The sequence below is a fragment of the Besnoitia besnoiti genome, chromosome III (genome assembly GCF_002563875.1).
Source record: "Besnoitia besnoiti strain Bb-Ger1 chromosome III, whole genome shotgun sequence".
Lineage (NCBI taxonomy): Eukaryota > Apicomplexa > Conoidasida > Eucoccidiorida > Sarcocystidae > Besnoitia > Besnoitia besnoiti.
The window spans coordinates 4,829,175-4,845,878 of record NC_042358.1 but is presented as its reverse complement, the minus strand read 5'-3'; the positions used below and the strand labels follow the sequence as shown (position 1 = coordinate 4,845,878).

At 54.9% G+C, this 16,704-nt stretch overlaps 3 protein-coding genes across 3 annotated transcripts; 2 read left to right on the top strand and 1 right to left on the bottom strand.

Annotated features, from left to right (window-relative positions):
- Window positions 1-861: 861 nt before the first annotated feature.
- On the bottom strand, window positions 862-6,175 carry BESB_049600 (leucyl-tRNA synthetase (LeuRS2); the record flags this gene model as incomplete). Its single annotated transcript, XM_029363411.1, has 3 exons — window positions 862-2,170; window positions 2,529-4,278; window positions 4,543-6,175. The coding sequence occupies 3 exons, from the start codon at window positions 6,173-6,175 to the stop codon at window positions 862-864; spliced, it is 4,692 nt and encodes a 1,563-aa protein (XP_029220777.1).
- A 4,185-nt stretch (window positions 6,176-10,360) lies between these two features.
- On the top strand, window positions 10,361-13,609 carry BESB_049590 (uncharacterized protein; the record flags this gene model as incomplete). The annotated part of the gene is made up of 4 exons (XM_029363410.1): window positions 10,361-10,439; window positions 10,830-11,459; window positions 11,688-11,889; window positions 12,244-13,609. The coding sequence occupies 4 exons, from the start codon at window positions 10,361-10,363 to the stop codon at window positions 13,607-13,609; spliced, it is 2,277 nt and encodes a 758-aa protein (XP_029220776.1).
- Window positions 13,610-14,696: 1,087 nt separating this feature from the next.
- Window positions 14,697-15,371, top strand: BESB_049580 (uncharacterized protein; the record flags this gene model as incomplete). Its single annotated transcript, XM_029363409.1, has 1 exon — window positions 14,697-15,371. The coding sequence occupies one exon, from the start codon at window positions 14,697-14,699 to the stop codon at window positions 15,369-15,371; it is 675 nt and encodes a 224-aa protein (XP_029220775.1).
- Between the last annotated feature and the right edge of the window lie 1,333 nt (window positions 15,372-16,704).

Genomic DNA, 16,704 nt, shown 5'->3' with positions numbered 1-16,704 from the left:
AGATGCACACCACACCCGAGGGATGAACGTGATACACGACTAAAAGAACGCGTGCCGTCGGCGTACTGTCGCTTCCCCACTCCCGCCTTCTCATGGGAAAGTTATGTCGTAGCCTTCCACAACTTCATGGTAACGCTCTGACTCATCTTTCCTAACCCATACAAGCTTTCCCTCGCAATGGCGGCATGGTTGTAAGAGGCGGGAATTGAAACTAAAAGCGACAGCTAACACATACACTTATGGAATCGTGCCGTCGTAGCAGGGCTCTTTTTCCCCGCAGAAGGGAGAAGTCCCGAATGAATCCTGCCACAGCCCAGAGCATGGACAGGCAAGCGACCGCAATGGTTGTAATAATGTCTTCCCCGTGCTAGTGTTCTTCGAGATGTAAGTTGTCATCAGGTTCTGCAATGTTCTAGTGATTCAAAATCAAGAGCATCCCTGTCGCAGCGTCCCTTGCATCGAGGGAGGGGGTTCTGAACTCACAAATGACACGTGCGTTTCCCCGGGCTAGTAAGAAAAAAGAGCCGGAATGCGACATTTCGTATGTGCTAGTGCAACGCTTCGAAGTTGTTGTTCCCTTTTGCGCTTCAATTTGTCGAGCACAACAAGTGTTATGCTGTCCCGTTCTCCCCATCGTCTGGCCAATGAAACCTACCTACCGTTGTTCATTTCGGTACCGCGCGTGCACGTGGCGCTGCTGTTTGCCGATGAAGGAGCAGGTGCTCTATCGAGCTGTTGCCGTCTTAAGCGCACTCAAAATTTTTAATGAACCCGAGATGCGTCTGACGTTACCTCAGAAAAAGCAGCGTTTTCCCTCGCCCGAAGGAGCACCGACACGCTTCCCACTACGGCTTCCCCCTTCTAAGTTACGAAGTTTATGATATGTCTTGATGGTATAAACACAATCCTGGCGAATCGACCGGCCTCCGGCTTTCGCGCTCCCCACCCTGTCACTGAGAGGAAACGCCTTGCTAACGCGGTCACTTTCTCCTCGTCGTCAGCTGCCGTAGGAGGCACATGAACAGTGCCCTGTAGCTTTCCGTCAACGTGAACCGAAAACACGACCGATTTCGTCCCCGTCTCATCTTCGACAGCACCGTCACTTCGGGAAGAAATATGCCCCGCCTCGCGACCGATTACAGGCCATATCGCTGATGCGAGAAGTGATGAACGGGAGGGGGTCGCACATGCGTCTGGAAATGTCGCACAAATCATGTGCCACAGTTCTTCCGTTATAAAAGGAGCAAACGGATGGAGCAGCCTGATCAAATCAATAGCTGCACGTACGGACACAGTATTCCCACTCGCGGTCCACACTGCCAGTTTTCGAACAGCGGCCATAAGAGCTGCAATAGCAGTATTCATTGACATCCGCTCAATATCTGTAGTGACACGACGAATCAATGGTGTCAGGAGCGTGCGCTCGAAGGCAGACGGTGCCGCATTGAGCAGTTTTAGCTTCTTCGGCGTGCCTGTGTGATACTCTCCCATCACTGATCCCGCCGTAGCAGGCGTCGCACACGGCGCGCGAAGCGGTCCCTCCTTCTCGAAAGACCCCTCGCCACCGGGCAGAACAAATAAGTGCCACACACGGTTGAGGAATCGCGCGGCCCCCACGACTCCCGATGTGTTCCATATCTTTCGCGATTCAAGCGGACCCATGAACAACAGGTAAAGGCGCAGTGCGTCAGCTCCGTGGACGTCAATAATGTCGTCAGGCGACACGACGTTTCCCCTCGATTTTGACATCTTCTCATGCCGACGGCACAGCTTCACATCCGTATTATCCCTGAGGACAGCAACACCCGTCGGTGTCACTGCCACCCTGCTTGCCGGCACTTCAGCGGCATAGACATGCTGGCCAGAAGGTCTGTGAATGCCCACAGCCTTCTCCGTCAGCGAGTCTTGAGCATGGGGAGGCGACTGAAATGCGCTGCCCACCCCAATGCGGCTGCTGCCCGGCACTTGCACGCCGCCACGGTAACGTTTCTCGCGGGCGGTATTGGTCTCTATCAAATCAACTGTCTCCGACGAGACTGCATCCCCAGTGTCTTGCCGTTTAAACACAAAGTACTGGGGCGTTCCAAGAATGATACCCGGGGTGACCAGCCGACGGAATGGCTCGTCGGAGTCCACCAAGCCAAGGTCATGCAGCACTTTGTGCCAAAACCTGTGAAAAAATGACAGTGCGTGCAACAAGCGTTCTGATGCAGTACCGTTCCGGTACTCAGGGGCTGCGCGGAGCAGGACTGATAAGCAATCGGAACGTGGCACATCACCGTCCTGCACACGCACTCACACAGTGTGTGCGTCCGCAGCGTACACCCACTCTTTTACCGGTCTATAGCATCCAGCTTGCCTGCGCAGTTCCCCAGTGAGCCATTATCCACTAGCCGACATCCGATTTCGCACAGACCTGAGCCAGGTCTAATCGTGCCAACGAAATGCAACTAGGCGCCGAATCATGTGCTAGCTGACGCTACAAGCTGCACGGCATGTAGCTGAATTCTCCAGATTAACCTGCTCACCTTGCGTAGAGCAGATGCGTAACCGCATGCTCCTTTCCGCCTATGTACATGTCCACGGGCATCCAAAAGTTGGCCAGTCGCCGCGCAAAGGGCTCGCGAGTATTCTGTGGGTCAAGGAAACGGAGGAAGTACCACGAACTTCCCGCCCACTGAGGCATGGTGGACGTCTCTCTCTGGCATGCACGCGCCGGCAGGGGATCAACTTCCAGGTCACTTTCTGAATGCTTCGTTAGTCCCGGTTTGTCCTCCCCAGCATTTCTGAGAGTACTTGCCATTTGCATGCCGCCCACTTCCCTCAGCGCGAGCGTGGCATTCCACCACTGAGGCAGGGCGTACAGCGGGGCCAAGGTAGCTGCCGGGGTTCCTTCATCTTCCGCGGCGGGCACCGGAGACGTAGGCTGGTTGCGAAGCGAATTTCTAGTTTCATTTGCGCCTGCGTTAGAACTGTGTGTTCGCTCGCGTGGTTCCGCTTTCGATTCGGCCCGCTGTCCCTTGAGGGGAAGTTCGTCAGGCAGCAGAACTGGCAAGTCTGCTTCGTCCACCGGAAAGACAGACTGTGGCCCATCGTTCTTCGTGGAGCGAACCAGGGGCATTGGTTCGCCCCAGCAACGCTGCCTACTAAAGAGCCAATCTCGCATGGCATACCTCACTTTGTGGTACCCTCGCATCCGGCCTCCTGTGAAGAAACGCAGGACTTCTTGTCTGGCGCATGCCAAGCTCTTTCCGTTGAGGGATAGTCCCTCGACTTCAGAGTTCATCAAGCGGGTCTCCTCAGTCTCTGGTGACTTTGGTACCACCAGCCGCGTGTCGTTGTCGTCTTTTTGACAGTCTGGTTCCGAGCGCTGAGCAGGACCACTCGTGAGAGTGTCTTTGCAGGCCGTTTGTTCCCCTCCGCCTCCGTTGGGATCCGATGTAGCCATGCTCACGCTGCGGACAGCTGTCTGGTTGCTTCCCGCGCTCGCCGTGGCCTCCGCCGCGGCTGTCTCCATTTCATTTGGTTCGCTCTGTGATGGTGCATTCCCTCCTGTTGGTCCAGGCACTTCAAGAATACGGATGATATCTATTCCGGCTGCCTCAGCGAATCCTCTTGCTCGGAAGTCCCCGTCAGGTGACACCAGTAGCGCGTCTGTCTCATTGAAGAAATTTCCGAAGCCCTGCAGCTGGGTGAACAGGCGGTCACTAAGCCACACGGGGAGTCGCCTCGACGGAAAAAGGGGGTGTTGCACGGCCGAACCCGAAAAGTGACCTTCGCTGGACCCTTCTCCCTTTTCTTGGTCAGACACTGCGGCCCTCACACTGGCTTCCTCAACGTAGTCTCTTGCCGCCGCTGTACGGGCAAGCGAACGGGCATCGGGGTGACAACTATGTATTAAGACAAACGCAGACCCACAAATGAGCTCGGGGGAGAGAGCCACACACCGGAGGGACTCTGTAGCGACACGCGAGGTGGCCCCGACGGCTGGAATGCTATCTAGAATTGGCGCTTGCCCGCGGAGCGCACGGGAAGATTCCCTTGTGTCAGGAGCCGCGAAGACCGGTAGATCCAGCTCCAGGACGTCGCGGCGGCCGATCCAATTGCGCTGCATGCGCTTGACATCGGACGGCCAGTCGAGCTTTTTCAGGCCGGCTAAGAGCTTCTCTGCATAAGCCGTGATGCGAAGGTGCCACTGCGCCAGCTTGCGGGAGCTCACGGGGAACCCCCCGCGTTCGCTGAAACCATCGACCACCTCTTCATTGGCCAGCACAGTGCCTGGAAACAGAGCACACAACCGCAACAGCAGTCGTAGTACCGGAACCTCGTATCCCCGTTATGTCGGTACATAACGACGTCTGAAAATTTCGCAAGGCCGGCGTGAGACGGCTTCCACGCGTCATTCCCACGCTTCTGAAATCTGTGTAACGCGGGAAGAACAGCAGTGACAGCAGCAGCACATCCGTACAGCTTGTTCCCGAGATCTAAAAAAGCCGAGACTTGCAAGGATGCCCATAGCGCATAGAGACACGCCTGGCGTACCTAGAGCTTCGCACCAGTTGACGTTTGCAATCTTCTCGTATACAAGTCCTCGCTTCATCATCTGCACGAAGATCCACTGTGTCCATTTGTAGAACGAAGGGCTGCTGGTATTCACTTCCCGTCGCCAGTCGGCGCAGATGCCAAGCCGTTGCAGCTGCTTTCGAAATCGGTCGATATTGTTTTTAACCGAGACACGCGGGGATATACCAGAGGCCACTGCATGCTGCTCCGCGGGGAGGCCAAACGAATCCCAGCCCATGACGTGCAAGACATCTGGCTGCAGAGCTGGCCCGCCTGTTTCCCCTGACTGTGGCTCAGGCGCTGTTTCCTGCACCTGTACACCGTCCGCGCTCGTTTGACCCGAAGCAACCGCCTCCTCAGCCACTGTTGACTCGTCCTTTCTCTCGCCGCCTGCCGGCGGAACTGACGTCTGCGGAAAGCGTTGCGCTCTCCTGGTCGATGAGCTTCCATCTCGCAACCCGCCACTCCGCCCGACACTCGAACGGGATCCTTCCGCTGCCGCGTCATCTGACTGGCTCCCGGCCGACGGAGTGCACGAGCCAGTCGCCTTCGCAGGCGGCGTCACACCGCCGCGACCGGGCGTACCAGTGTCTGTTTCTTCAGCGAAGGTTTCTGTTGGTTCCTCGCGCCTCTGCTTCGCCCTTAGGAGCTCCCCTCGCAGCCGCAAACGCTGGTACCGCGCCACAACGTCTGCCGCGGTGTACGTGAGGCTGTGGCCAACGTGAAGGCCTGCGCCGGAAGGGTAGGGAATCATGGAGAGGATGTAGAACTTCCGCTTGTCTTCTGCGCGGAATGCCAAATCTTTGTCACTAGGAGAAGGGCCGCCGCGTTGGTCTGTTGGAAGTACGCAGGAGACGGGGCAAGTCTCGGCTCTGACTGGCTCAGCTTGGGGTGCCGGCGACGGCTGCGCCTCTTCAGCTCTGCTCGGCAGGGGGGGTGAGAAGTCTCCAGGGTTATCAGAATAGTATCTGGCCCACTTCTCTTCAATTTCTTTAAACGGGTACACCAAAACCGCAGGAGACGGTGAAGTGGCAGGGTGAGAAGCGAGACGCAACGAGGAAGGCGAAGACGAGCAAACAGCAGCCGAGCCAGTCTTTCCGCCTGTCGCGGACCTCCGGTTGTCGCAGCAACAAAGACGCCAGTCACCTCCGCGCATGCCGCTGGACGCGACGGGACTGCAAGTTGTCCTCCTCCCGCAGTCTGAAACGGACACGGTAAGCGGCGCCGTGCGTTTGCCGCTGCACTGAACAGAGTCGCATCCTCGTGGATGCGTGCCGGGGTGGAGTCCTGTCAGCTGCCCTGCCGCACCCAACCTGGCGCACGGCGAGACAAAGGAAGCGACTTTTCGCGACTCCGCAGGTCGTCTGGCTATCGAAAATACCGTCGACTGGCTCAACAGGCCGAGGTCATCGGCTCGAAAAGGAACCCACCAGTGCGCGTGCCGATGACGCGAGTGCTGTGTGGGAGTGAGAGGCAAGAGAAATGAGGCGAGAGCTGCTCGAGGGGAGCAGCACCTGTCGTCCTTCAGAATCCATCTCGTCCAGCAGACGAGAATGAGCAAGAGGAACGCGGTCAGCTTTTCACGGAGAAAAGCACAACGAAGTCCACACATTGTGAAGTAAACTGCAGCAAAAATGGCGGAGATCCATCATCTGGTAGGGGTATCAGGCGGACACCTGCTGGTCAACTGCAAATGCAGAAGGGGAGCGAGTCCACAGCTGTACAAAAGAAGCATATGTGTGCCGGCACTGCGTGAGATATGCACAAAAAGTTAGCCGCCTACGACCCGCGAGGTTATAGTGCACCGCAGGGCAGGAAGTCTCTATCAATCTCGGACATTTCTCCTGGGGTCCACCGTTCATGACAGATCGGGAAAATTTGATGAGATGATGGACATAGCTCTCTGTAAAGAGCGGAGACGGTGACCCAACTTGAATAGCTTTCGTTCAGGCAGCAGGCAGCCCGCGAGGCTCCGCCTGCGACGCTAGTACCTCGGCCTCCGCATGACTAGAAGACTTAGAAAACGAAGCCGAATTTCACGGAGCCTCCGAATCGTGCGAAGACGGGGAATAAAAGCAGGATGTGATTCAGATCTGTGTGCAGCCGCTGCACATCCACATGTCCCGCCGATGGTGGAGATGCAGCATGCCCTGTCCCAGGTGTGTGGTACTTTGCGCTGGGACAGGTACCGCAGCCCGCGGGCTACACACCTACGCAAAGCCGGAAGAAATTCAACACATCACCGAAATTCACGATACACCGGCAGCACCTTGTCGATTCCCGTGAAAAACACAGACATCGGTGCGGGCCGGTTGTTCCATGCGGTTGCTTGTGGATTTCGACACACACCGCGCAAATCGCTGCGGCGTGGAAGGGAGAAGAGCCAAACCAGCTGAGTTTGTAAGTCGAGGCAGGTGATCATATCACGTACCGCAGGTATGACGATCGGCCAAACAAGACAAGGGAGTAAGAGTAGGTCGCATTCGATGATCAGTTGGTCGTCTGCTAGCAAGCCGCTGTGGCTTCACATCAACGACAGAGAGACAAGTCTTTAGCGGGTTGTTGGCTCTATATGCCGGAGAGCTGCGCAGAGGTTCACGAAAAACGAACTAGTGGTACCTGGAACAGTGCGACAATTCATAAGCTTTCTTCTTATAGCATCACCAACGATTCTATTTATGCAACGTTACTGTCACTGCAGTGCGCAAAGGTGCCGTGGAGACACCTGCATGCGCATGCAACTGTGTTTCTCTGTCGACTCTGCCCATCTAAGGCCCTCCATCCTGAGTCAACAAGCACGCGAGGCGACGTGTCAGCTTCACAAAATCATGACACGTTCCTGGAGCCGTTCATGCATACTGAGGGTGCATAGTTCCGTTTTACTTTCTGGCGCTCCTCACCCAACACGAGGTTGTCAGCAATGGGTCCACGGAAGTTACCGCACGAAAAGAACAGGGGATATTAGAGCTTCGTGGTGACTTCACATTCTCTTTGGTCTACGTAGGTGATCCGGCGATGTCAGCCTTTGTCTTGCCTCGCGACACTCGTAGGAATACAGGAAAAGCACTGGGTGAGGGTCTCACCACTCAAAACTGCGGGCGGCTGGGTGTGTAGTAGAAATCGTATCTGCAGGCTTCCCACATCTGGCGTCCCGAAGGCGAGGAACAAGGAGAAGCAAGGGGCTACTGAACAAATATCCTTATGTATAGCCTATTGGTGTAGCTTCTAGCATTCAGAATGCTTCGAAGAATGAGGTCGTTATTTGCTTCATTCAAAGTCTGGCTTCTTTCAGCATGAACAACACAGACGACGAGGAGTCTCGGGATCCCGAACCATTTCAGACGATTTCCGGATTGCAGCTTAGGACCGTCTGTGCTAGTTCTGGCGGTGTATGTTCAACGTGCGAGGTGGGCTCATCGGCGCGCCGTGCAAGGGCTTTGGTCCCCTACATCGCATCACTCACTATCTAAGCGCTGTGAGACACAGAGTGACGCCCGTTTCCCTAAGGTCATCGGAGAAGGGGGATAGAAAGGCCTTTACAAGTCGTCAGCGCTTCAAGCCGCGGTATGCTGACTAGGCTCAAGCTATGACACATGAGACGTAAACGCAGGGCGTCCCGAGCACACGTTACGATTTGGAGCGCCTGGTGGCAACGCCAGCGAGCTTTTCTTTTTCTTCTAGGTGGTCACTTTGTGGTCCGCAAACACGTGGGGACGGCATTCTTGATGCTCCTCTCTGCGTCTCCAATCAGTATGGTCTTGATGAACGCGCGCCGATGCCAGCCGGATGGAGCCGAGCGGTACGGACGCGTGGTGATACGCAGGACGAGCCTGCTCCGGAAAACAGTTTGGGGCCGAATGCGCTACCAGGGGAACCCCCTGCGGGAAACGCCCAAAACAAGCACGACATGAACACGCGATCATGCAGAAAAGGCTACAATGCGATGGTACAGTGGGCATTCACCATGTGACATTAGTAGAAAAAACGCCTTGGGTCCCTTCGGCGACACAAGTCCATGGTTTTGAAGCACAAATACACCCAGATTCGTGCATTTCCGTGAGATCGCGGCTCCCCGAAGCAGGTTGCAAAGGTTGAGGCGGTTCGCGGTATTTTTTCATCGACATTTGCCAAGTGCTGTTGAGAGCGGGGACGCGGCTCGATGCAAGCTCCATTCCAGTTGTTGTTTAGGGCGCGCTAACTGTTCAAGCCGGCTCGCCTCTGCGACTCGGCGTAACAGTGCGTGCGTGGCTTGCCAACAGAAGATCGCCGAAACAGCATGGACTCCAAGGGTCACCAAAATGCGGGGATCCGCCAGCATTGAGTAACTGTGTTCACGCGCCACATGAGTGAGTGAGAGCCACAGCAAAAGAGGCTCGCCAATAACACGTAACAGAACGAATGAGTAAAGCGCAAGCGACGCCAAGAGCACAGAAAGCGACAGGCCCCCGAAGCTTATGGTTATCCACTCGGAGCTGCGGGGTCGTGGCATTTCCGCGACCGATTCCGGAACCTCTCGCCATGTGACGGGAAAGAGGAGGTGTGGGCCCAGAGCGACCTGCACCGGCCGTACGCGGTGCCGTAACAAATGTGCAGCGCCAGCGAAACCGTCTGGGATTGTGAAAACGGTAACTTTCAGGCACGTCAGAAACAGCTGAGACGGGGCATGGGTCAGCCGCTCGAGAACGAGGATCGTTGATAACACATGATGAAGCACGTGAAGCGCTTGCTTCTTTTTCGTTGCGACGCTGACTCGGGCTGCATAATAGCCGCATGTGGCCAACAGCATATACTGCTGGTTCCGGGTCGGCATCTCATGCATACTAATTTCGGCATACTGTTTGTCTACAGGCCACACAAAAAGGCGGAAAGCGGAGACTCCTATAACTGCATGCGCAATCGCAGTATGTTCCGTATAGCAACTTAATGAGCTTTTCAGACACAGATCAGCGATAGTGGCAATAGCTATGCCAAGCGAAATCGCGAGTACACCCCACCACGCCACTGTCTTGGAGTCCAGTAGTGTTGCGTCGACCAGCTCTTCCCGATCGAGAAAAACACTGGGCGGCAGAAGAGCGGATAAGAATGCCATTTTTCTAGGCCTATATGCTTTGCTGATGGTGCGATACCCTGTGTGTAGATGCCCGCTTCACTTTTCAGTCTTCCCTCGGAACAACAGGCTGTGACGGCTCCCACACATTTCACTATATCTCAGTAGCAGGAGCGTTTTGCACAGCAAGCGTGAGACACTTGGCAGCCGGTTAAACGATGCAAGACCAACTGTCCCTTGTGAGTACGTGCACTCGATAGTGCTCCGCATGCACAAGGCTTGAGGATTTGTAAAACGGGGCGCGCCCCGCAAACAGGTTTGCAGCGGGGCTGGCCTCTTGGAAGAACTAGATCACAAGCGGTCCGTGCTTTCATATAGCGCTGTATGCACACAGTAGGCATCTACTCACGTCTTGCATTGCCGTCGAGGATGTAATACGGAGCTTCATACGACCGGTGTTAGCCTTTTCAATCTGCTGTGCGAGCGAGTTCCTTTTCTATAACTTTGAGAAATATTGAAACCCTCCAATGATATAGACTTGCGCGTGACGCTGCGGAAAGGCATCCTTTCATGCAAGTCCCTTAGTTCGAAGAGACAAAGAAGAATTTGTTGTACCACCCGCGGACTCCAGCTTATCTGGAAAGTGCCACAGCCATGTGATGATGATAGCCACGTCGCCCTCGCCCAAAGCCAGAAAATGTTTTCAGCGCCACCTCTATCGATGAAGCAGGACAGCCTAATGAAGCAATCATGGATCGATATAAGCGGGTCAAGCGGCTGGGTGCGGGGGCTCAGGGCGACTGTTATTTGGTCCGCGACAGAAAAACAGGTCCGCTATGATATCGGAACATAAAGCAGTCCTTTGCACGGAGTGGGGTAACTTTTCTGGCTTGGCAGGAGTCGTTATGTCTACCTCCTTCATCTTTCGGAAGCAGCTAGTCTGTGAGCGGAGGAAAACCTCGGAAATCCTGCGTGACTTTCCAAGTGGCTTCTTGGCTGCAAGCACTACTGAGGCATACTAAAGAATACAAATGCATTCTTTCATGCAGCGCGCAACTGCCTTCGAGAGAACTGCCTTATGCTTACATCGCCGCCACAAATTTTGACTATCAGCTCTGCAGAGGCGTAATGGCGGGAGGGCGCGCGGCGCCATCAACGCTGTCGCACTACTCTGTATCCACAGCGCTGTGATTGCCTGTTTTGTCACCTTTGCGTTAAGGAGAGCTCTGTGTGAGCAAGGACATAAAGCTCTCGTTGATAAGCCCGGAGCAGCGCCAGAATGCGCTCAACGAAACCACAATACTACACGATGTGAGCGACCACCCGAACATCATCAGGTATATCAGCTCTCATCTGAATGCAAAGAAACAGGTCCTTCACATGCTAATCGAATATGCGGATGGAGGTGACTTGGAGCAGCAAATACAGTTGCGGCGTAGTCTCCTTGACGAGCACCTTGGAACTTGCTCCCTGGAGAATTCGTCTAGCTCATCGGGGGCAAAGTACGCAGACTTGCGGCGCTACGCATCCGTGTTCTTCAGAGAAGAACACGTTCTTTTGGTATTCATTCAAGCGCTCGCCGGTCTACATCACCTTCATTCAAGAGATATTCTCCATCGGGACATTAAAAGCCAGAACATCTTCCTGTCTAGTGACGGCTTAATTAAGTTGGGAGACTTCGGAATAGCACGGCAGCTAGACAAAGAGCAGATGGCAAGCACATACGTGGGCAGCCCTTGCTACATGTCTCCCGAATTGTACAAAAGGGAGGCTTACAACAGCAAGAGTGATATCTGGGCGCTGGGCTGCGTCCTTTTTGAGCTCTGCTGTCTGCGCAAGCCGTTTCAAGGTGAGAAGAGCATGCTTCCGGCGCATACCCCGCTGCGGGTGGCAATGGCCATACACCATGGAGTGAGAAAACATAGAGGTTCCTGGCATCCTTTCCAGAGTCAAGAGCTGGGTGGGACAGCCGCGCCCCCGCCTCCTGCAGCAAAGGCGACAGCGTGCACCAGCGCAGCACTGCTATGGATGAATTAGGCGTACAGTAACGTCGGCTGATGTTGCGTGGCTTCCTCAGGTTCTAACATCGTGGTCTTGGCGATGCAGATTACACAGAATCAACCACCAGCTCATTTGGATGCGCCGTCTGGCTTGTATCCGGCTGAATTGCACCGCCTGGTCAACCGTATGCTCCAAGTTGCTCCCGAGGAGAGGCCGTCGACGGCTGAAATCGTAGCCACGCCATACATCTTGAGGGCTGTGAAAAAACTGCTCAAGAGGTGCGTGCGCGGTGACTGTCTTGTCTCCGGCAGCTAATGGCAGAAGACGCTGACAGTCACAGTGTTGGACTCATACAGTTGACGCACACCTGCCGTTCTCGTGCAAAGAGAAGTTGGCCACAGTGCGGGCCCCAACGTTCCAACGACGCTTGTCGTGTAACGAGGGCTAGCACGGTGGCAATGGTTACTCCAGTCCGACATGCGTGACACATACGTATGGGAGGGGTGGTGGGCAGCCACACATGCGACAGTCGTTAAGACTCGCACCGGCAGTGGAGAAATTCAGCCTGCGGCTGACGAAGGTGCTCTCCTTCCTAAAAGAGGAAGAAGGCATGTTCCTTATTTGCTTCCCAGGTACCCTCAGTTGCACTATTTGCAACCCTACCTTGCCTCCTCAGTGACAACTGCTATTTCCCCACCGCTCGCTGGCCCCAGCACCCCTACAATTAAGCCCGCTGTAAAGGGTGGTGAATCCGAGATTCTGCTGACAAAAGAGGCTTGCTTGGAGCGCCTGGACTCCAGCTTGGACCCGCTGGCTTCGCCGACTCTGGATGCGTTGTTCGAATGCTCGCTAACAGACTGCGCGCCGCAGGCTCATGCTGTGATTTCCATTCTCCGCAAGAGACGAGACCAGCTTGCGACCGACGGCCAGAGAGGCGGAATCGCCGATCGCCCCACTCGTCTCCTGAATGATCCTGAGCCGGGGGAAGGCAGCCCGTTGTCGATGCAGCAGCAACTTCGTATAGTGTGGAAGTGTCTGAGCTCGACTTTTCCTGATTATTTGTCCAGCTGCGCTCAACCGCCGAGGGCCGTTAACTCTCTGGAAGGAGACGAAGAATTCTGCTCGACCGGTGGGAACGGAAATGCGCGGCGTGGCGACTGGACCACCAGTCACAGCACTGCCAGCAGAAAGGCAGAATCGGCTTCCGTTGGAGTCACATTCGCCAACCCGCACGAGTCTCGAGATGAGACAGGCCCTACCTGTTTCCCTGAAATCAACCCCGAAGACGACGCCGCGCCGGCGACAATTCCGTGGAGAAAGCTGTCTTGCACACCCGATGATGCAGCAGCATGCAGTGGAGGTTCTTCATTCGATGACGACCCAGCGGAGTGGACGGGCAGCAAGTGGAGTTCCTCCAACGCACAGGCAGCAGTCTTTGGCAACCCGTTTGCTCCGAACCCCGCAGCCAGGGCAGGCGATAAGTCTGAATTACTACACAACACGTCAGCGTCTCCCCGCGAACACCACGCCATCACTCGCGAACTGCTTCACGTGCTCAAGAACGTGCGAATGAGGACCAAAAACCATAAACTTGGAGCGAGACGAAAAACGCCTCAGCCGCATTCCCAGCCTGAAGCAGCAGAGAGCTCTGAGCCCTGCAGCGGCACCCGTGGAGGAGCTGGTTCCTCCAGTCCTCACAGCCAGCCACCTCCCGAAGAGGAGAATGATGGAGGAAGGCCACCACTGCCCTCGCGTGGGATTGGGACGACCGAGGAGCTTCAATTGGAACCCGGCAATAGAACGAAGCCCGAGCTCGAGTTTACCGCAGACCGACCGGCTTCAGTACCGAAAGATCAACAGGGACCCGATTATAATGCGAAAGAAGTTGACACCGAAAGCGAAAATCTTGACACGACGGATGGCGAGGAACAGGCCAGACGACTTTCGGGAATCCAGCTCGAGGCGTTGCTGCAGGAGTTGCTCGTCAGAGACACGTAGTGAGCTTCTCAGCCACAAAACGGTATTGCTTCGGGGAGCGTTGTCACAATAATGCAGATTCCTCCCTTGAACAGGGGGTCCCGTACAGTGCCAGGCGTCGTGGCTGATCTTTGACTGAAATCGGAACAGATTGTCTCTAGCGAAATGTCACAGAACGGGCGCATATCGTAACCTATTCTGAAGTGTATTTTCACTGCGGAGTTTTGCTGTTCGGCATACGTGTAGTTCATATTGCTTGTCCCAGAGTTCACCAGCAGGTTTCCTCGGATGGTAATCGCACGCTCAAGTGCTATGGCTTAAAACCGTCAATCTACACGTCACAAACTAACAACGACATCTACTGAATGCGGAATGTGCGTGGGATACTGCTATGGAGAGCTGGAGCTGGCTAAGGGGCGATCGACGTATCTGTAATGCCGTCTAGTCGAGCAATATACCGGAACCTAAGCCATCCAAGGCAGCAGTGTGAATCCACCCGAGCACGTCCCGCCCAACGGTCAAGTGTAGACCCTCTAGCTTACTTTTGAGGCTGTTCTTCGCTGGAGCCGTACTGTTGCACCCGGTTTTCGCGACATCAGCATTGTTCAGCGAGGCAGCTGGTTCGCATCATTTCACGCGGGCGCTCCTGCGGGAGCTATTTTCAGGCAGCTATCCCAGCGGACCACACGCATGCGGCAGCCTGATCGCGCGATAGGGGATTTCACCTTCTCACCTGCCTTATCTATCCAGCAACGCGGAAACGGGCTGCCACCGGAAGAAACCCAGCATTCCGGTAAACACGCGCCCTGCACATACCGGGTTGGGTCGCTACTGACAGGATGAATCGGCTAGTTTGTGTAGGATAGAAGTTATTATATTCACAGATAATACCGCTTGTTCGCGGTAGGGCGAAGCTTGGCCTTACACCGGAGTCCGGCTGTGTGTCCTGTCTACCAATTTTCCAGCTTGTATCGTGGAACACCACTAGATCGGGTGCTGCAGAATCGCAAACGCGTTTTGTTGTTGCATACTTTTTGCGAGTTCTAGATCCTCTCAGGATCAGGACGCTGTCACCCAATCGACGGTTGCCTTTGTCATCACATCCAAAATGGTAAGCACGAATCTACGAGGGGTTCTCAGCATCGGCTGCGCCGTGTCATTCATCGCGGCTGGCGCTGAAGCCGCCGCCTCAGGAACCGCCCAGCCGTCGCCTTTTGCCAGCACTCCGTTCCCTGACCCATTTCAATTCTTCCTCCGTGAGACCCCGTTTCCCTCACCGGCTTCCTTCTCCGATTCATTTGGGTTCCTCTCTCGAGCCAACCCTACCGACATGTTTCGAACTCTGACCGATAGCTACAGGATGGCAGCTGCTATGCCAGAACAATTTCTCCGGGCAGCCGCCGACGCAGCCACTCTGTTGACGATGCAGCACCGCGAGCACACTCAGGCACGAGAGCAGCCTATGGATACACCAGTCGATTCTTCATCGCCATCTCGTGGGTTCTTCATCCCAGGCATGCCTTTCTATCCGGCCAACTGGATGCCGGTCAAATCCTTGTTCCCTCTTGCCGAAAACCCCAGCGACTGGTTCAATAATTTTCTCTTTATTCTCTGGGCGGCAGCCCACCCAACTGAAACGGCGTATTACCTGAAACTCGCGAAAAGCAACAAGTATCCCGGTTGGGACTACCCTCTGGACGGAACCTATTCCCATTCGAGATCATCAGAAAGCTCTAGTTACGAGGGGCAGTACGCTCGCCAGCAGAAGGCTCCATCCAACTAGAGCACTTGAAAATACATCAACACTGACTGCTGGAACACCGGAGCGGCAACGGAGATGCTGTTTATCGTTCTCAGCTTGAGAAACCGCTTGCATCCCAAGGACCGACGGCCACCTCGCCACACTCGCCTGAAGCTTGAAGCGCGAAGCCTGCCTGCCTATCTGAAACCTTCGGGCAGAGAGCAAACACAAGCAATTTAAAGGCGAATTTCGAACATTCAGAATAATGTGGGAGCCTCATAATCTCCAGCGCATGCCGTGCTTGTTTGAAGAGCCGATTTTTTCATGCTAGGGGTGCCACTCGTGAAGTGATATCTTCGCTATATGAGTGGCGCTGCCCCTGAAACACCTGTTCCGTATCTGACCTATAATCTCCGCATTGTTCGAAAAACTTCTGTAGCCTCTGGCTGCAAATCCGTGCCACAGTCTCATTCAATGCTCAAACGACGCTGCCGTTTGCACGCACTTCGCTGCCAGAACGCTTGAGGTTGTGGGTCGCCCCTCGGACCCGATGATACTGCGCCACTGCTACCCTGCTGTTGGCTGGGAATGGCAACATCATACTCTCAGCCTACGAGCAGCCTGCTAGCGATGATATGCATAGTAGTGGAGGCACGTACAAGAACAGCGTCCTCGGCACCCCGATACTCTGTTAGGCACTGACAGGCGCCCAGGGTTTCGTTTTGTCCCCTACAGGGCCATCCCACTCCAGCTGCATTACCTCAGGCCCTCAACGGTTACTGTGCGATCTCAGCGTTTGTCAGTATACACGCAATTGGTTATCCTGTATCCAGGTGTATGTAATGTGCCCGGCGGCGTGACGCTGAGCATGACATTTTCGTTCCACGAATCAGGGTGCTGCAGCATGGCACCATCTGGTTTCTTCATTCGTATGCGCGTATAAACGCGTACGCAGTGACTTCTACTGCCAGAACTGCGATTAGCCACGGATAATAAGGAACCACTTATCGTCTGACACGAACCAGTGCAGCTGGTTGGATCGCGTGAGTCGTGTACGACGTGCGCTAAAGCAGTCGAGTGGAGTGTTTCGCCGCGCCAAAGCATGCGAGCCTTTATCAGAATGACAACATCATTTTGACAAGGGTGAAGCGCCTCCGAACCTGAATTCAAGATCCGGGTGCGCACCTAACGTGTGGATTCAAAAAGCGGTCTTGACAAGAAATCCCCGGTATCCACAATCCCACAAACGCGAAATCAAGCATCTACGGCCTGTGACTACGCCCGTTCTGCAGTAACTCTTGCATCTGCCATGTACCTTGCGAGCGAAGGATGCGCCTCTTCACTGGTCAGTCATCACACACGGCCACGGGGGTAC